Raw genomic sequence first — 21,587 nt, forward strand, 5'->3', positions numbered from 1 at the left:
GCAAAATGAAACCAAAGAATGAAAAAAATTTAAAAAACACTTTTTCAGGAGCTTCAGATGAAACAGAAGCAGTCATTAGTTAATAATTTTAGATCTGCTGTCTTTTATGTACAAGTAGAGCTTTAACAGTTTACATCTAACAGCGCTCCATAATTGTTCAGTTAAATTCAAGCCATTTTTGGTGCATGGAAAAAATAGTTACAATTTTCTAACTGGTAAGAGAGTTAATTTTTCTGAAATTATCCAGCCTTTTACTCTGTTTCCCTGCTTTATGCAATATTCAGTATTTCTCTACTTTACTCAATACCTTATTTCATCTTTTATCCTTTTATTTTGTTTTAAATTACTAGGTGCTAGGAGACTGGGAACAGAAAATAATAACTGACCTTACATGACTACTACAGCTTTCTAATGACACTTGACCCAGAAAGGACACCATTTGAATTTTATGTAGGTTAGCATAAACACAGTAAAAGTTTGCAAATTGTTTCGTTAACAACAGACATCATCTCAACTTGTGCAAAACTACGAAAATTAAAAAAAACCAAACAACCTAACCCACTGAAATCAGGACGTGGAGTCAGGTAATTCAGAAATAATACTGAATAATACGCTGGTCCCACTTTGTAGTTAATTTAGAATACAATTTCATTGACTTCCATAGTCTAACTGACATAACTTCGTTAACAGAAACATCGTCTCTCTCTGCAGAACAGATTAATAACTTCCTGACTAAAATTTATGTGCAGCAAATCATCCATATTCATTAATAAGATAAAGCATAAAGGAGAAATATAATAAAATGCCTGCTTGGTTTGAAATGCACATATGAAATTGGTAGGGAGAAGAAACAAGCTGAAAACTATCAAAACTATGAGAAGCCAAAGTGGATTGACTAAGTCACAAGATGGCCAAAAAACAGACAGCAGCTTCTTCAGTTAATTTTTCTGCAGATTTTGTTGTTTGCTTGTACTGTTGCCATGCTGCCACTATTTGGATTTTATTCTAAGCCTTAGAATTTAGTATTTTCCTGAAAATTCCAAGTCATGCTCTTATGCAATTTATAATATTCTCTTTTTTCTTAAAAACAAAGGTTTCTATCCTTCTGGCTTGCTAAAAAAGAAACTGTAGGGGTTCTAGAACAAAACAAAAGTAATCTCTAAGGATTCACTTTTATTTTTATTTTTATTTTAAATCTATTATTGTGATTTATTACTAGGAATTCACTGACATCTGTGTGAAGTGAGTTAGTGTAATGTATGTGTAATGTATGTTAAAGCATTTTACTACTGTATGCAAATAAAATGTTGCCATTGATGCTACAGGGAGGGGGGTGGAAATCAGTGTTTAAAATTAGCAGAAAGCAAAAGTTAATCCAACGTTTGCAACACCACAGGCAATACATACTAAACCTGTTAACTATAGGAAAATTGAGGAAACTCATAAGCTTTTAAAAATCACTGAGGATGCAAAACCCGCAAGTAACAAAGAAATACCTAAGAAGCATTTGGATGCTATCAGGAAGTTTTGGTGCATAGATCAAGTTTGTATTTGTTGCTTTCTAGTGTTTGAAGAAAAAAAAACCACTTCCAAGTATACTGTTGTGCATACATCATAAGGCCTCAAAAATAATGTAGAGGCAGTATTTCAATAAAAGCATGGTTATCTGAAATCCAATACAGTAAAACTGTGAAGAAATCTATGGAATGCAAATTTCATGTGTGTGCTTTTAAAATCTCTCTCCTCGGCCTTGTTGAGATATGTCTAATCTATAAGCCTACGTAGAACTTTCTAGTTTTTCAGAACCACAATCACCTCAGCATCATAACCATACTACACACAAAATACCTGTGCTTGTTCAAAAGAAAGACTGTGATTTTTTACTTGATGTTTGGACTCAGAGTGGCGTGGTTTAAAGGTAATGTTTGACTGAATTGTACCCAGGAAACACAAGAATACAGGAAAGAGAACAGCAGAAGAATACAGATTATTTTCTACATGAAATAAATACACAGGGTAAACAACATTTATAGGAAGCACTGATTAATGATTTCTGGTTTGAAAAATAATATGTGTTAGATGAATGTCATAATGTACAGAAGAAAACAATACAGTTACTGTATTCATTAAAAAAATCTTAGCTGAATGTTCAGCTCCTGTAAATGAAAGAAGGTATAATCATGTGCAAGAACTGAAAGACAGATTGGAAGACAAGTTGGAAAGCTGGAGGTTTACACTGTTTTTAATGCCCTGAGAAAAGACAAGCATACCTGTATCAATATCCCTAGACTAAGCCATGCAGATAATTCAGCTTCTAAGCCACATACTTCTACTCATGAAGAGCTAAAAATGCAACTAACAGCATTACATACTATCTGATATTTATGTCTGATAAATCTCAGACCCTTGAATTCAAGCCCAGAACAAACTCTGAACATGAACGTACAAGAACACTTTGGGATATTCAAGGTATGCAAATAGAAAAGATGCATGACCCTCAAGTTAAGAAAAGGAACAAAGGAAAATTATCTGTTGCATACAGTCAGTCTACTGTCTTTGCCAAAAAGGACTAGAAGTGTTTATCCAAATTGATGCGTCTGATAGAGGGGGTAGAATTGGTGTAACTACACAGAAAATGTATGTTGACTGCAATTTACCACTGATCTAAAGGACAAAAGAAACATTAGAAATTTTAATAAAGCTCAAGAAAGAGCAATGTTACCCTAATTATGTAATTTATAATATTCAGTCCTTTAGTTATCTCTTAATAAATCCTGCCACAAATCTTCAGTACTCTAGGATAACGGTGATAAAATACATACAGATATATATCATACACTGAAATCAGATACTATGCATGTTCTGTACATGTGGAAGAAATCTTACTTCAAAAATAAACAATCACTTTTGAATTGTGCACTGAAAGTTTTAAGTCAAGCCATTTTTATATTTAGCATTTCTTTTTTTTGCCCAAAATGCCGGCTTCTGAGGGCTATAAAATGCAAGCATATCACAGTTTCCATTAAAATTAGTCATGCAAAATATACAGACATTTTTATTTCAAGAATGTGGTATAAAGCTTGACATGTCGTGACCAAAGACTACCCTAAAATTAAAAAGTAAGGCTACAAAGAAAGAAGAATGGACCAAAGGTCATGGTTGCTTATACCAGAGAGTGGCTGTAATTAAGTACACCGGCTAAACTGTGGAATAATTTAATATATTTGTTAAATCTTTCTCTAAAATGACTATTATAATCAGCACATCCCAGTGAAACAGAATTGTTCTGCAATCATACCTGGCTTTAAAAATCCCCATTTCTATTAGAAAATTCTGCAGTTTTCTGGTTTAGACAAGAATAAGTAAGTTCAAGTAACAGTGGTTCATGAGTTTCCACTTTTGAGTGAAAATTTCCTCTATTTCATTCGAAAAACATCTTCATTCTATATCCTGTTCAGTATTGCTAGTATGTCTGATGGTAGGCAGAGGAGAGACAATATACATTTTTCACAGTGCAACTGCCTAAGTCTGGCTAGCTCCTTGGTCTCTGCACTTTATTTATTTAGGATGCTGAGATTTTGGAAAGACAGAAAATATTTTACTGAGGTCTGTGTACCCTGAACAAAGATCCTCAGAACTACTGTGTATGAAGAGTGCACCAGCAGGACTAGGTGAAAAATGCTTCTATTTCTAGGGTATCTAACTGGACATCACAAGATTTCAAGAGTATAAAGAGATCAGTGTGCATTTTGTCTTGAAAGTCAAGAAGGTAAGTAATGTAAGTTCCTGAGCAAAGAGATATAGCTTCATCTAGGAAGGTATACTGGGACAGCTGCTTTTAAGGATTTAATAACGAAGCCACTGTTATTATTAAGATATAATAACATGGTGGTCTTTTCTGCAGTCAGTATTGCAGAGAGGTGACAGAAGCTTCCACTTCTCTCCTTTTCCTGTTCTCTGCCATCTTATTGCTAGCCTCAGTGGAAAATAATGCGTAACTTTTCTACTACAGGACAGTATTTTTCATGTAGCAACAACCTTTTCAGCATAATTATCCAGTGCTTTGTAGATACCGATGTCCATTTTTTTCCTAAAATTTTCTGTTCAAGATAGTTTTTCATATGCATAGTCACATATCCTTTCACTACCAGCTATCCCTTTTGTGGTCACTGTGCCACTGCTTTCAAATACTTCTAAGCTTTCACAGGATCCTCAGGAACAACAGATGTTGAGGGAAAAGACTCAGATCAACTTACGGGCAAACTGTTACACTCACATTACTTCTTTGCAGGGAGAGGAAATAAACACCAAACTGAATTTAATCATAAGCTTTCTTATAAGCAGCTTATATGTATAATGATATAGTAATGGAAACAAACAGCAAAATTTGAAATTGAAGCTCTTACTGCTTTTCTTCAGCTTGCGGGATAAGAACTCAAGACAGTTAAGAAGAGTCTGTTCATATCATATCTCACTTTATCATTATTACTTTTTGTAAATTTATGACAATTTCTAGGTGAATATTCTCTCTTGTTGACTGACACCTAACTTCAGTGACATGAGCCGAATATCTAGCAAACTTTTATTTTTCACAGCAGAAAAGCTGAATGGAAGTTGCATTAGAACTCCAACTTTTCCATGTAAGGAAAAGTAGGGCTTTATGAACTAGAAATATTACTAAGTACTCATGTTCATTTCACACTTTACCTCTGTTTCTGCTGCATGGGCTGTTGTCTCATTGCCATATATTGCATGTCCTCTTGTAGTCGATTAAGAGGAGAGTCTGGCTTGACACGAATCCCATAGTAATGATATTTGGAGTTCCCCCTTTGTGAAAGACCAAGAATTAAAAAACCAGTAACACTAGTTTTATGCATTTACATTACATTTACTTTACAATTTACATTGACTGGAAAATAATGCCCACAAATCAGGCCTGACCCTCCTGTCATATCTGTTTTATATGGGTGTCATTTTACTACCTCTGGGAGAGTAATTCACCCTCTCTGATCAAGCATTTTACTTGTAATTCTTTTGAGTAATAAAAATAAAATGCAAATATATACAATCTATCTAGTTATGGAGAAACACAATTCTTAGTAATTTCCAAACAACAAGCTATATTTTATTTGTACTGAAAAAAGTCTGCAGTGTATTTATCAAAATGTAAACATAAACAGTCAGAAACAGAAGTAAAAGTGTAACAACATCTGGAAAAGCGTAAAACTGTTTAAGAGTAAGAGACATAACTGACAGAAAATGACTGTAATATTTAAATACAGGGGTTTTTTATTTTTTTGACTAGCAGACAAGTTTCTTACTCATTACTTGCATTTTCTACTAGAGTTCAGGGTTTCATTAACACAAACCTAGTTCCAAGTCGTCTGGTCCGTAATCCCATGAAAATTGACCGTATGAGTTTTCCAAAGGAGGCAGCATTTACTGGATCCAACTTGTGTTCCTGACAATGTCGTAAGTAATGGTTGTAAAGGGTACTTCTCGGAAGGCTCACTCCTTCTGCAGTTTCATAGTTGTCTAAAAGCCACTGAAGCTATATCACATACAAAACAAAACAAAAAAAAAAAATCATTATTACTTCACTAAAAATATGTTAGCCATACAACATTAACCGAAGACTCTTGAAAACACTCTTCAGGTCTACTAAACAATTACTTCCTTCTTCAGAGATTCCTTAAATGCTAGCTGTACCATAGCACTTCAGGATCTTCAGAATTACCAGGAAATAGCAGAACTCATTGCACTTGTGACCTCAGATAAATGTGCACTTCTTAAAATATTTTTGATTCAGTATCACACACCAATACTTGATAAAGATGTCTATGCTTTGGAGACAAACTGTTAGTACTGCAAAGAAATGAAGTAATCATGAATATAATTCACATAAATTGCAGAAACCAAACTCCTTGGACTAACAGCAGCTAGTTAATGTATTTGTATACCTGGAATATTATACTGTATTTCTTTGCCTAATGCTAAAAAATATTGTGACACCTAACTGAGTAGGATATTTTTTACTGTCAGATACATAAATGGAAAAAGCTTTTGCATGTAAGTTCAAGAGAAACCTAGATAATGTTGAAAATAACTGGTACATCTATAAAACTGTAGAGATACAATCCCTTTCAGTTGTAGCCTGTTTGTCTTTGACTTCCAGGAGGTACAGAATGAGATTCTTGGAAATATATTAAACTTTTCATGTCATTGTAATAGGTAATTTTAGACACATGCAAGGAAAGATGTTTTATGTAACATCATTGGACTTTCCAAGTAGCACACACTTAAGAAACACCTCCAGCTGTCACTAGTACACAAAAAAGTAAGAACAACAATTTAATACTCCTAGACTTAACATTATATAATGACAAAATAGATCAAAAATAACATAGGTTGAGGACACATTTAAATTCCAGCATTTTAGTTTTTTGATACACTAACATTTTCCTTATCTTTCCCCAGTTCTTGCCATGGTTTCAGTTCCCTGAAATTTTCCTTTAGATTCCTTTCCTTGAATGATTCACAAATTTAATTTTCTTTTTAAATTTTATTTCTGTTTTCCTAAATATTTATACTAAAATAATACAGTGTGAATATTCAAGCTTGATAACATCAGAGATCTTACCAAAACTCTGGATTTAATTTGATTATCCAGTGAAAAGGCAAACTGAGGACGTTGTGTCTTCAAGACTTGCCACAAACTTTTACTCTGATGAGCTAGATATTCACACAAATGTGTAAAAATTTTCAATTTTATCCAGCAAAGCAGTAACTAGTATAGCCAAAACAGAAGTTATTAAGCAACAATAAAAGATATACATGGTCTATGTGTTATTCCTTTGCAGAATTACTTTCTGCTAGAGCTGTACACAAATTCTGTTCCATCAACGTTCAGTGTAACTTATCACACAAAGAACGTGAATATTTTAGTGTGCAATAGCCATGAAATGTTTTACTCCCCTGACCTTTTATCACAAAACTGTTATGTACTGAAATACACATGAAAACAAATATATTTAATTTATAGCTATGTTTTAGTCACAGTGTGAAAATCACCAATACAAATGCAAAAACGTTACTATAAAATTTACTCTAGACCATTCAATCACCACTTCCGTATTTGCTTTTTTTTTTGAAAACACGCTCATAACTTTTCCATGTTTCTTAAACATAAGGTCTAGAAAAATATACAGAAGTAAGATGTAAATGTTGCCAAGATATAAAGTTTTTAGTTCAGTTGCAGGTAATTTGGCATTTCAAATAGACAAAATTAATAACTACAGTTCATTATCTTTATATCAGTTATCATATAATTATTTTAGAAGTCTTAATATTCACAAGTGCTTCCAAACTGAGCACATTATTGAAGTAAAGCTTTAGAAAAAGTATCATTATAAACAATAAATTTTATCTGAGTGTTTAAACTTATTTCACTAAAGACGTGATATAAGCCTGCCTGGGCTTAGAAACAAAGGTATTTTTATCTTTCAACTGTTGCATTTTGTCTATATCTTAAAATCTATTACTACATCTGTATTTACACTTAGATAGCATTTGGCATACATTATTAAATCTCTAATTTAATCAAACAGATATGGAATGTGAAGTACTTCTGTTTTTCCCAAAGGGAAAAACTGTCAATCCCAAAAGACTGACAAAAAATAATTACTCTCCAATTACATCCTGTATGTAGCTTCAAAGATATTTTCCTCCAGCTGGCTTCCAGCCTATTACGAATCACCTTAAGTGCACTTTATTAATGATATGAGTTTCTAACACGTTATTTCAACCATAACTTGCATTGTTCAACACACAAAAAAAAAATCAAAAGGGAAGTGTAATATAAGAATTTTTGCTCCTGGGTGAAGTGACTGATTAGTAAAGGCCTAAAGTCATTACTCGCTTGATTATAGTCTGGAAGAAAAAGTGCAGTTAATATATGATTTTAAAAGGAAAATTTGGTATGAATTAAAAAAAAAAATCTACCAAGATGAAATATAATTCCAAAACTGAGCTGTGCCTGTTTGAATCCTGGATTTTTACCACATAGTACTGACCATACTGTATGGGTAAGATGGGTAAAGGTATGAAATATTTACAGAGTCAGACCTGTTATATTGACTACAATTAGGCTGCAATATTTATAAAACATTCAACTATCAATTAATCAAGTTAAGTCAATCTCATGCAGAAATAAATCAGGAAAGAAAACAGAAGAAACGGCAAAGTCATTAAAATGAGCACACATTAATTCAGTAAAAAACCGAAAACAAACAAACAAAAAAACCAAAAAAAACAAAACCCAAACAACCAACCTAGAAAACCTGATAAAGGTATCATAGCGAGAAAATCCCAATCCCAAAACTACTGTTTTCCCACAAATTAGTAACATCTGCAAAGTGAAAGTTATACAACTTAGAATTCTATTTTAACACCTATCAAACCCAATTATTTCAATAAATGCCAAACCATTAAAGTAAAAATCAAGATCACTTCAAAGAGACAAAGAGTAAATCTATACTTAAAATTCCTCTATACTGTCCTTAATGAGTTTAAAGACAATAAGCATTGCTTTAAAATTAGGCAAAATATCAGTAAGTTCGATCTTGATTGTTAACTTTTTCCAAAATGACCAGGGCTAGGGAAGATTGCCACAAAAATATGTACCAGGATTTTTTTTTTTCACCACCCAAGTCAAAGATATATCCCTATAGAATAATTTTGAAAAAGCCATCACAGTCAAGAAAGAAATATCATTATAAGACTTAACAGTTGGATGTGAATTGCATGATTAGGAACACATTGTGAACAGTGCATAGGACCAGGCATGAGTGGAACATAGTTTACTGGGGCGTGGCAGCTTATCTTGTAATTCTTCTTTGTTTTATACCAACATTCTGGACTTCATAACAGAACTGAACACAAATTTCTCAACAGTTCAAGTGTTCCAAGTCTTAACATAAATTTCTGACACTTTTCCAAAAAAGTTATTGTTTCTTTAAAAATGGCATTTAAATAATAATTTTGATATTATCTGTCTAATACTATATATTATTATTTAAATAATAATTCTGATATGGTCTTATCTTCAAAACAATTATTTTTGAACATCCAAGGTAGAATCTAAAAGTCCTTCCATACAACATTTTGTATAACTTTCTGTAATATGATTTTCCTCTTTCAATTCTGACATTTTCTAAAGAAAAAAAAAAGTTTGCTTAAATTTCCCACAAAACAATTCTAGTTTTGACTTTGAAATCACCAGACCCATACAGAAAAAATCCAAGCCCCAACCTGCTAAAACATACATTTTTAATTTCATTTCTGAGGGGCAGGTTCTGACACCATATTCTTACATTAAGACCACAAACCTTCTTCTGTAAATCAATAAATGAATTTGAATTTATATCATTAGTAAAGCTGAGAAGGAAAAAAGAGGCGAGATGAATACAAATAATCAACATGGCAAAAATACAAAATACAAAACCAAATACCAACAGAAAAAAAATCCAAAACATTTCAAGAAAGACTAACAACTTACAAAGCAATATTACTATTTATATAATAAGTTTAAAAATAACTTTGGGCCTTCTTCCTTTATTTTCAAGTTACTTATAAAGGATTTATCGCTATATTTGGAGATCATGTTTTTACCCAAATATCTGTTAGCTTTGTATATGGAAAGTTCTGAACTGTAAGATTTGCAGAGTAAGAACAAAGCAAAAGGCAGCTGAATAAGACAATTTTCTGTACTTCAAATTAAGATAATGCTTTCATTTTTTTTCCAGGTCGTTGTAAGGAACTTTAGGACTCTTAAATCAGTCATTTAATAATAAACTCTCTATTCAAAATAAATGACGAAACACCTAAAAATAATCCAAAGATATTTAGGCATGTTGTTTGTTTCTTCTCTTCCTCTTCACATGTCCCAAAATTAATATAGGGTACACAGACTCTGCTTTGCAGACAACTTTATTTAAAATGTAAAAAGCCATCTAATTTAGAATTATTTGAACTTTATCTTGACATTTACACTATAATCCGCAAAACACTCAAATGTGTTAACTTGTCTTAACACAGGTGTAGAGCATAGGAAACAGGTAACACTCTGCAATACAGCATAAAGACATTTCATCTGACAAAATAAAGCCATGGGAGATGTAGCAGAAGTTTACAAGCAACTAATATAAGAAGATTAAGAGCAAAAAGTAGTAATAAAATAAAACAAACATTTAGAAGCAGTCTAAGCATGCAGAACAAGCAAGAGAGAGTGTATGTGAAGAAGAGACAACTTACATGGCTGTTGAGAAGAGAGCTTCTGTGAGTGGACAGACCATCAGACTTTTGCAGTGTCTCAATCGCCATTTCAATCTGATAATAGATGTCATTAAAAAAAGGACTCAAGACCAGATAGTAAAAATGCCTGATCAGAGAAGTTTTGACAGACTGCTTACATTTCAACAGAAATGACTGCTTTATTCTTGGCTGGGGCATATGTTCTACTAAAAGGCCTCATTCCAGAGTCCAAGCTAACACAAACTTCCCCAATGAGGTCAGAAAGGCATTTTGCTTGCATGTATACTGCAAGATCACAGCCTCAAAGTCCATTTTACCTTCCAACTTGCTCAGGAAATTAAATGAGTAGATGTATGGATGAGTTGCACTGAAACAAAAATAACCCTGATTGAACAAAAATATAATTAATAAAACTAAAAAAAAAACCAAACAACCCCTCTACAGAATTTTAAGAAAGGCCTCCATATGTTTTCCTTCCAGCTATATCAGAAAGAGACATGCACAGCTTGCAATAAGAATTGAATTAGAAACAAAATTTCAGTTCTCTGGAATCACAGAATCAAATCCCAAACCCAAACAATTCAAATAGGTTTTCCACCAATAGCTTCAATGGGACAGGGCATCACCCTTACTGCTGCCAGCACCCTTTGAGTATCCCCAGCTGTCAAAGTAAATGGAAAGTCAGGAGTTATACAGACTGCAGGATCCAGCCTTTGGAAAAGCATATTTGTTCACCATAATTTTGCCTTTTAAAATGAGAAGAAAACACAGCACTACTAAAATACAAAGTAGTATTTCTTCAAATGCAAATGTATGAATACTCTTACATCCATTCCCATTCTTTTTTAATATTAATGGATATTTTGATCAGTTTGATAACAAGAACATTAAAGAAAAAAAATTAGAACCTAATGTAATTTAGCTGGGCAACTAGAATAACAAAAAAAAAAACCAACAATGAAAATGACTCAGACAATGGGATGTGCAGTAAGAAAAGGCATGCAATTAATTAGCTACATTAAATGGCCAAAATGAAAGCAATGGAAACCAGCACTCATACTTTCAAAAACAATTATCATTCTCCATGTAGACATTTTTTAATGAGCCCTCCCTACCCTACTTCAAATATCACAGTACTATCCATAATTTTAGTGGCATAATTCACTCTCTGTATAGGAGAAACTGAAAAATACTACAGTTTATATTTGAATTTAATGTACATATAAAATAAGCTTTTCCCTTTTTTACAGAGCAGCTGACAAGTATTTTATTGTAATAATTGTGAGGAATCACTTTTTGTTTCTTGCAACTCTTTAATATTAGCTATACAAGCCTTTTTATAAAAGTATATTGCTAAGAATACACGATTACTATGTAAGAGAACACACTCTTACATGGCAATAACGTTTTTTTTAATATTCTGATTTCTTCTTGCTTCAGTGGAAAATACTAAGGAATCAAAGTATTCAATCACACAGGAAAGATCAAATTTTAAAAGCAAGCCGCATGATAAAACCAACAAGCTTAAAACATCATCATAGTAAGTCATAATTAACTTACTGTACACTGCAGCCATAGAATTTCCCTTAACATAATGCTACAATCAATGAAGACCATATATACATTTAAATCCTAATTCTGAATCTTAGGTTACTTGTTCCACAATGCTTTGTCCACAGCAGTTACACCTCCTGCTGCTCATTCCCACTACTGCACTGCTCTCCTTTTATTGCTGCAACTTGCAGCCTTGTTTGGTCAGAGAACCAATCTGTTAATAAGTAGTAGTAATAGGACTTAAAAAGAAAAATGGAATTACAGATGACACTCATTCCTCGCGGCCATATTGCTTCAATGCTTTTTGGTACTATGCAATGAGCCAAATAAACAGTTTCTTTTTTTGTCATTTGTGGAATTGTTGCTAAAGTTTCTTTTATAAATGAATTTCACCAGTATGGCCCTTAAAGGCAATGAACCTGTGTTCCCTTCTACTGCATAGCATAAGCCAAGCAGTGTTGGTCACCACTAAAACATATTCATTACTTCATCAACCTCAGAAAGATATGTGATCTATATTCAAAATGAGTCTTTATCATATTCTACCAGGGCAAGCTTCCCAGGAGAAACTGTTCTCACTACTAATTATTTCATCCTTTATTTCTAGCCTAAATTTTGATAAGATGAACTTTCACCTTTACCTGACAGATACCTATCTCTTTAATGGCAGAAACCTTCTTCCTATGCATGCTATACAATCAATTCTTAATTATTTTTGAGCATAAAATACGTTTGATGTGAAGACAGATTTTCTAGATACTAAAAAATTCATCTTGCCCTTTCTGAAAACTTCTGGCTACTTCTTGTTTTCCTCTACTGGTGTTCCTCAGGGCTTAATTATAGGGCCAGTTCTGTTCAATATTTTTATCAATGATCTGGATGCAAGAGTTGAATGCATCACTAGCAAGTTTGCTGATGATGCGAAACTCAGAGGTGCTGTTGACTCTCTTGAGGGACAAGAGGCCTTGCAGAGGCATCTGGGTAGAATGGAGCATTGGGCAGTCATCAATGACATCAGATTTAACAAGAACACATGCCAGATTCTGCACCTGGGACAGAGAAATACCAGGCACAAGTGCAAACTGGGAGAGGAGTTGCTGGAAAGCAGCCCTGCAGAAAGGGATCTAGGGATGCTGGTTGACAAGCAGGCTCATATGAGGCAGCAGTGTGCCCTGGCAGCCAAGAGGGCAAACCTCATCCTGGGGTGCGTCAAACACAGCATAACCAGACGTCAAAAGAGGTGATTATCCCATTGTATTCAGCGTTGGTGCGGCCTCACCTGGAGTACTGTGTGCAGTTCCGGGCCCCACCATTCATGAAGATGTGAAGGTCCTTGAATGCGTCCAGAGGAGGGCAACAAAGCTGGTGAAAGGGCTGGAGGCCTCTCCTGTGAGAAGTGACTAAGGACTTCGGGCTTGTCTAGTTTGGAGAAAAGGAGGCTGAGGGGTGACCTCATTTCTCTCTGCAGCTTCCTGAGGAGGGGAAGTGGAAAGGGAGGTGCTGAGCTCTTCTCCCTGGGACCCAGTGACAGGATGTGTGGGAATGGTTCAAAGCTGCACCAGGGGAGGTTCAGACTTGACAACAGGAAGCATTTCTTTACCGAAGGGTGGTCAAACAGACTACTGCGTGTATAGGGAGTTAACAGCTACCTGAGTAAAAAGTTGTTTATGTGGAGGATCTGTTCCTTCAAGCTTTTAAGTTCTAAGTTTTAGCCAGGGACTTTTATTTATGTTCTAGACAAACAACATAATTTTACCTCTATTCAAAACAGAATTTAAGCACATACAGAGGTTAATTACATAGGTAATGCAGTGGTTTTTATCACGATAATTTGTGGAAAGAATATAAAAATAATTTTAACATTTAAAATTGTATTCTCCACAAATACAAAAGGAAGACTGACACCGTTCCATTTTTAGCAATAAGCAGTGAGAGGTTCCAGACACAACTAACTACATATACATCTGAAATGCTAAATGACAAGAAGAATTACACATTCATTTATTTGAATATATGATCAGTCATACATTTGTCCTATTCCTTTCTTAACAAGACTAAAAACATTATTTACTAAAACATGCTGAATGATAACTGAGATGTACACTATCCCTTGCACTGCAACTCCAACTAAACCATGTTAAATGTTACACTACTGGTTGGAATGATAATCAGTTTGTATGTTAACATAAACATGGGCAGACACTAAATTAGAGCATGATAGCTATGAAAACTATGACTATAAACTTCTTCAATTTACTTTGTTTGACAACTAAAATACTGCCTTATACTCTGACACAGTTTTTAATGATTAAGATATTTCCCTGGGATTAAAAAATTCAACAGTTTGACCCCATTATATGCATCCAGAATCCTACAATGTTCAGTCTTTATGTGACCTACTGATTTGGACGTTATTAACTGTTCTTGCTAGTTTATGTCATTGTGTTCATTAGCATATTACTAGACAAACAAATTATGCATAATAGTCTCAGATGTCTATAGCACAGACATAGCAAATACCTATTTCAAACCCACTTTGAAAAAAACTCTTCCTCTTAGGAAGAAGAATGAAAGAGTACTTTTTCATGATTCAACTAATTAACTAACAAGTCAACTAATTAACACAAAATATTTATAGGAAGTTGTTCTGAGGAGGTCAGGACATAAAGAAAACAATCTGCAGAAGTTTAAGCCCTGAGGTTTTGCCATTAATCTGGGTATCCTACAATTTATTTTCTTAATGTGTTTGCAAACCACCCTCCACCAGCAGAAAAGCAGGCAACTGTAGGTGGTATTCTAAAACTCAATACATTGTTGCATCATGTTCAGAACAGTTCCTGCCTCTCTACAGGCAGCTCCCATTCACAATGACTTCTTTCTACTTCCAAATGTTTGGCCTTTTAGCCTTCAAAGGAAGTGAAATTCTAAAGGAGTTTCATCACATGCTCCATTATGAAGGAATTACTAATTCATCATATGTGTACAAGAAAGATTTACTTGGTACAGTTAGCTAAATTCTGGGTACTTGTGACAACTGTGCTTACCTAAATAAGGTGTATACACATCACGAACTAACCTGAAGCTACAGGATAACCAGACACAAGGCTTTTGAAAATGTGACACTTCAACATTTTCAGGATGCCAAAACCATGCATTATTTACGGTGGCTTTCAGTTCTGTTTCAGGACAGAGAATTTGTGTATGTCATACTGTTTCCTGAAACTTATGCCAGAGGGTTGTGTTAGGCAGACAAGCTTGCCCAGCTTGCAAGCTTGCAAATGAAATAGAATTGACCACACTAAGAGAACTCTGGTCTAGCCTTTACAGTTGGAAGAATTTCGTTTAAAAGATTTGCATTCCTCATAAGAGACAAAGGTGTAGCAGCACCTGTAAATATGTTCTATAAAATTTTGGTCAAGAGAATGAAATAGTACAATGAAGATAGAAAGAAAGATGCTTTTTTAAGTCTGTTGGAATGAAAAAACTGTAAATATGCAGAGAAGAACACAAAAAGATGTTAAATAAGCATGGTATTTTACATATGCTGACCATAAAAGAATGCTGATAAACCTTAAAAACTTAGAAAAAAAAGCTTTTTGCCTAAAGTTGATTGATCTGTAAATGTAACATCCAAGTTTAATACCCATAACAGATACTAGTCAAAATACCTGCTGCAAATACGCACCTCCACTAGTCTGCACGTACATAAGGTGTGCATACTGACTAATGAACATATGTTCTCTTAACTATTACAAAAGAACATATGGAGCCAATACAGGGGGGAAAACACACCTAACAGCTGTAGGCTGGAAAAATAAAATACGTTTGGAGTTCAGGTCAGATTTCTTTCTCCATCCCAGTCCTTCAGATGACATGTTGCTGCCCATGTTTATCTACCTTGCTGGAAGTTCTGAAACATATGGTCAAACTGACCAATTCACCATCTCTCCCCTGGATCGTTCAGTTATTTGTATACCTCATCTCCATTACATATATCTTCAGAGAGATTCTAACTTTTTTTCTTTGTGGTAGTTTTTGCCATAGTTGGTAAAAACACTTAAAGAAAAAAAAAATCCCTTGTCAATTTGTTTATAAGGACTTCTAGAACATACACTTTCCACCTAACACTGAAAAACACATGGAAACAAATCTACTCATACCAGAAAATCACAACTGAGAAAATGAAAGGAAAGTTTAGTTCAGATTATTATTAAAACCAAATGTGAAAACACTTATGGCAAGACAGCCTTGGAGAGAGGTAAAGTGGCCATTTTAGATCAAATGTTTATTTAATCAGAAACAAAAAAATTCAGTCCTTTAGAAAGGTGATGGCTCCATGCCCTTTATAATCAGACTGCTATAAGAACATCAGTGGCATCTTGCATCAAGATTATGCATTTTCAAATAAAAGGAATTAATAGAAATTCTTTTCACAGATTCCAGGATACCTATTTTTAAAATCTTATGATAAAAAACCCATTGTGTTTCTTACAATATTTTTTAATCAGTAATTGGAATGCTACACTGGAATAAACTGAGTTTCCAAGAACACTACATCTTGATTTTTCACACACAAATACCAGAATAAATATTAAATTGCCAAAACTGGAAACAACCTATGAGATGCTACAGGGCTTTTATGCAGAAAACACACAAAAAGCCAATGACTGAGAGCTGAAGTCACACTGTATCAAAAGAGAAGCAAGGAGTACACATAGGTGAAGCCAGAACGCAGACAGGGTATACGTGGCTGACTCCTTTTCCCTCATTATGTGTTTTGTGAGAAGGGGACAGTCTCAACCCTAGACATTAAAGTGGAGCAGCAAGGCACTCAAAGGGGCGGAGAAAAAAGTAAGTTATTTTCGCTACATTGCTAGACTGAAACCTGTGGAAGACAGAGGGAGAAGCCATGATGCTCCACTTCTCTGAAGGAGAAACCAAAACAGGAGGAAGTCTTGGAGGCAGAGGTTTATAAAGACAGAAGATCCAGAAATCCTCTAAATGTCCCAAGCCTCCAGTTAATTCATAGCACATAAACCTTTTTGTTTGTTTGGGTTTCTCTGACTTCTTTTATCTGGAAATGGATGCCACCTTTCACAAAAGATGTCACTGTGCTCCACTGAAGTTAAGGATGATAATCCTTTGTAGCCTAAAAATCGGTGCATCTTCGACTTGATCAGAAATGGTTTGTTTTATGCTAAGATGGATCGAGCTAAATAAAAATTACCAGAAAAGTTGGGGAATGGAGGAGGAAACAGTTCTTCTACCAAGAAAGAGATTAACAACAAAAAGATATAATCTCAAACTCTTTTACAAATTATAACCCCTCCACCTTCAATGGACCATTTAAACATTTTGTTACTTTATATTCTTAAAATAATTATAATACTTCCACTAAAATGATATTATCAGGATATTATATTTACACTGGACCTTCTTACTTCTTGTTCTTGTTGTTCTCCCTCCATTAATTATGACACATTTTGGGTAGGTAACCTCCTTCCTTTAAAGTTAAGAGCAAATTTTGCTTACTTACTTACTTTGCTTAACTGTGCTTACTACCAGAAATAATAATTTTTGGTGAGAAATTATATCTGTATTAATTTTGCTTTTATTTTCATGCATATTTAGATTTGCATTCAAATCGGATAAATTTCTGCAACAGCATGAGTGGAGACCTACGGTTGGTGATGACTGATGAATGGCAACTGTAATTGCAGACCAGTCATAAAGTTTGTTAGAAAACAAGACTAATAGATGGGAGCCTCTCAATGGCTGACAAACATAACAACACATTACTAGAAACTCTATGAATTTTTTAACCTTCTGATATTATGAAATATGTTGATTACATCATTCTGTTATATCACAAGAATAGTCCTTAAACATTTACATATGGAAAGAGAAATGGAAGGTGATTTAGATTTCATTATTAACATGGCAATTCAATTTTCTAGTTAGTCTCTTAAATATGCTGCCCCTTCTTTAATGATAGCTGCCAATAAATCAAATAGATGACTCTTTCATACAGGTTTCAACATGCAGATTCATTTCAAATAGACATCCTGCTAGGGTAAATTACTTCTTGGTTCAATGTAATCACAACCTATTATTGAGCAATCCACATATATTCACAGAAAAATGGCCATTTTGGAAACCTGTTTATTCCACCTAATATCTAATGTAGAAGGTCTTATAACCTGAATGCCTTTCTGTTTTAGGGAAAAAATCCTTTTTAGAAGGTAGAGAAGTAGTTTAGTAGGCCAGCAAAGGATATAATGGGAAGAAGCAATGAAATCAATGGAAATGAAATGAGTAAAGAACATATTAAGAAATATTCTTTATGTGTACTAACATAAACCACTACTGTATATCTATTGGAATAGTACTGATCATGCACAATTCTTAATATTTTGGCTATAAACCCACTGCTATTGCCTGCTATAGCTTAAGCAGGACAGCTTTCTTGTATGAATGTTTGACTGAAATTAAAAAGAATTAAATGTTACAAACGAAATATTAGCTCTTTACTAAACCCAAAGCAGAACTCAGAATTATTAAGCCATAAAGAAAATAAAGTGAAGATAGACTTAAACTAAAAAGTCTCTGAGTTTCTTTTATTGAATTATGTATAAGCCAAATAGCATACCTGGTGAAAAGTAAAGTAGATTTTTAAGTTTCATTCATCTAAGACACGGTTAATAAAATGGACTTATTTTATACATTTGACTTTTATTCCAAAACTAGTTTGTTTCCTTTAACTTAAACTAGATGTATAAGAAACAGATAACATCAATAATACAATTCATTTACACAAGGTAATGATTTGATCAATGAGGGTGAATAACAACAACAACAAAAATGAAGTTATCAGTTAAAAAGAGTAAACACAATTAGTACCTCTATGATAAAAGTAAAGAGAGCTTGTGATGACCACATGTGTTAGTAAGTAATTTCTTATTAATTTCTATATCCTTTTCCTCCATATGGAAATTCTCCAAACTAATTCAAAATTGGGAAATATTTTCTGAGTATTATACTAGCAAACCAGCCTGGACACATGTTATTTGATGACTCCAATGAATTTTTTACAAAGGAATGAAAAAAGTTATGATGTTAAAGATCAAATCAGGATCACAAGTGAAACAAGCTCTACCTATCCAAGGTGCAATCCAAATAAAATATTGCATTGCTCTATTTTGCATAGTTTAATTATGCCCTCTAGTAAAACTAAAACAGACTTGGTACTTTAAACTGACAGTTTAAGCTGAACCTTTTGTGTTTCAATTGACTCTTGAATATTTCAGCTGAATCATACACACGAAGAGTCTAGAATTTTAAAACCTAAAATCATGCTGTGTCCCACTTCCTTAGCAAGAAATGTACTTCTTACATATTCTAATGTCTCATACTTACAGAACTATACTCTACAAAATAAATAGCACCTTAAAAAAGAGGGAACTATTTTAGGGTTAAAAATTTCATAATTGCCATTTAATTAGCAGTACTTTTTTCTATTCTTAAAGGCAAGCTGATGCAGCAGTATAGAAGTTACTTGAAGCTGTTTTATTGACACATGAAGCAAGAGAAAAATGTTGCTGAAGGTATGAACCTTAGATTTTCTCAAATTTGAGCAAAAAATCAAAACTTTTTAATTCACAAAATGTAGCATGGAGTTTTGATATCATTCAAATAATTCTAGGACATCCAACTTCAAAATAAGTCTACTACTCTTCATTTGTATTTACGGGATGCATTTAAGCCTCACTTGATTTCAGGTTCAATTAAGCATTTCCACTGACTGAATTCTGTTGTCAGGGAATAAAACAAAACTTACAGCTTAACATGCAAAACACAAAAACACATTTGTTTTTATTTGAATAAGGAGAAAACTACCATGATCTCTGAAGAGGCTATATTTGTGTTCAACTGTAGAACAATTTAAAACAACTAGGGAAACACTGGAATATCATTGTCATTTAAGTATTTAAAGAAACATCACTTTTAAAATTTCATTCCACCTAGAAGACTTATTCCTTACTGATGCCTACAGAAAACTATTTCTTTTGCCTGTGCTTGCCAATCGTAAAGCCAGGTGAAAAATTCTATGAAGTACCTTCCAAATAAGTAAAAGGAGAGAGTACTTTAAAAGAAAAAAGAAAACTGTCAAGTTAAAGTCTTTATTTTATTAAACAAATCTGAAAGAGGAATGCTCCTTTTTCAAAACTGTTTTTCTAAAGTCATGTAAAATACAGGCAAATGTTAATACATATTCTTTTATTTTGTAACTCAGTTATAGAATTCTCTCTTGCTAGCTGAAAGCACCCACTATATTACTGATATTTATACTATTAATGAATTATGACTCTTTAGAATATTGGAATGCAAAAATTTAACCTAAGAAACGTAAATGTTTGCAAGCTGTCAAGGGACAGGTCTGCTTTCATGTTTAAGTTTTCACAGTATTCTTATTCCTGTATCTCACTTTATATACACTTATTACTTATTTTAGAAAAAGTACTATGTAGTACTTATTCTGACAACATAATATTGCTATACATCCTGTCACAAACACCTCGTCAGTCTGGAAGATCATCTGAGTGACAGAAGAAGAATAGAGAAGAAACTCAAGGACCTAGTCTCAAGGATTTTGCATCAGTCTGAAATACTTACTGTTGCTGGAGAGGCCCGTGTTGTATGAGTCACTGAATGACCAGAATTTTCCATTGAATTGCCAATCAGATAGGTCCCTCCTGAGCTGCTAATGAGCTGTCCTCCTGTGACACCCATCTGAATCCCTCCAGTGCCCACCATGCTATGAGACGAGACCACTGTTGTCACCTGTGCAGAACTTCCTTGAGTATCAAAATAATTTCCCCCAGTGTTTTGGCTGTACATCTGGGTTTCTGTGTAAGGATAAGTTGTTGATCGGCTTCAAGAGAAGAAAAGAGAAGGAAAAGAAATTACTTGTGTTGTTCATTTAGCCAAGGGAAATGTTATAATTCTAGAAATGTATGTACAATAGCTATAACCAAATTAAGTAAGACTGTCAAACAATCCCTGCCTCCCCCGAGAATAACATTTAATTCAAAGTCAAAGCACTAAATAACTAATTCAGTGACAATGTTAAACTAAGCATCCACCAAACCTTACGGAAAAATTTGTCAGTTTTACCTGAAGATGAAGATAGAACAGAACTATGACAAAAATTGAGGAGGCAAGCAGAAAGAGCTCATCTAATTATTAATATATTGCAAAGCAATTTAACTTCTTTTAACCCCACAATAAAATTTTTAATTTTAGTCAGGTATTACGTATTTTGTATACTGTGCATGTTGCAAAACTGTGAACAATTCATACAAATGTCAGCCAAGAGAGTCTAATGTTCAAGAATCCTATGTTATCCTTTGTTTTTAAATACATTAAAGCTCTTGGCTGAAGCTTGAAATTCCAAGTTCACTGGTATTTTGGGAAATGCAGTTATTTTTATAGGGTGAATTCAAAATTGGACATGAAGTCATGTTATGACAAGAAACTGCATCTAAGAAATAAAACCAAAACAGACCTATGACTTGTAGAAAGGTCACAAAGATGAAAGAAGTTAAAGGTATGCAATGGTAACATTTTAAAAATCTCTTTCAGCTATGAAACATTCATGCATTATTAGCCAGTTTACCCAAACAAACTATTCAGCTACTTAAACCTTCTATCCTGTTTCACAT

General features: G+C 33.8%; 1 protein-coding gene across 4 annotated transcripts in view; it reads right to left on the minus strand.

Moving 5' to 3' along the window:
- RFX3 (regulatory factor X3) overlaps nt 1-21,587 on the minus strand; it is a 137,251-nt gene that overhangs the window by 25,494 nt on the left and 90,170 nt on the right. For 3 of the 4 annotated variants that reach the window (XM_064438067.1, XM_064438069.1, XM_064438071.1), the window contains exons 4-7: nt 20,539-20,797; nt 10,312-10,386; nt 5,370-5,551; nt 4,708-4,827 (exon numbers count right to left, since the gene is read on the minus strand). In XM_064438067.1, the coding sequence (XP_064294137.1) occupies nt 4,708-4,827; nt 5,370-5,551; nt 10,312-10,386; nt 20,539-20,797 (636 nt within the window). The remainder of the gene's footprint in view (nt 1-4,707; nt 4,828-5,369; nt 5,552-10,311; nt 10,387-20,538; nt 20,798-21,587) is intronic. The other variant, XM_064438070.1, reaches the window with a different exon arrangement.

This window comes from Phalacrocorax carbo, chromosome Z (genome assembly GCF_963921805.1).
Source record: "Phalacrocorax carbo chromosome Z, bPhaCar2.1, whole genome shotgun sequence".
Classification (NCBI taxonomy): domain Eukaryota; kingdom Metazoa; phylum Chordata; class Aves; order Suliformes; family Phalacrocoracidae; genus Phalacrocorax; species Phalacrocorax carbo.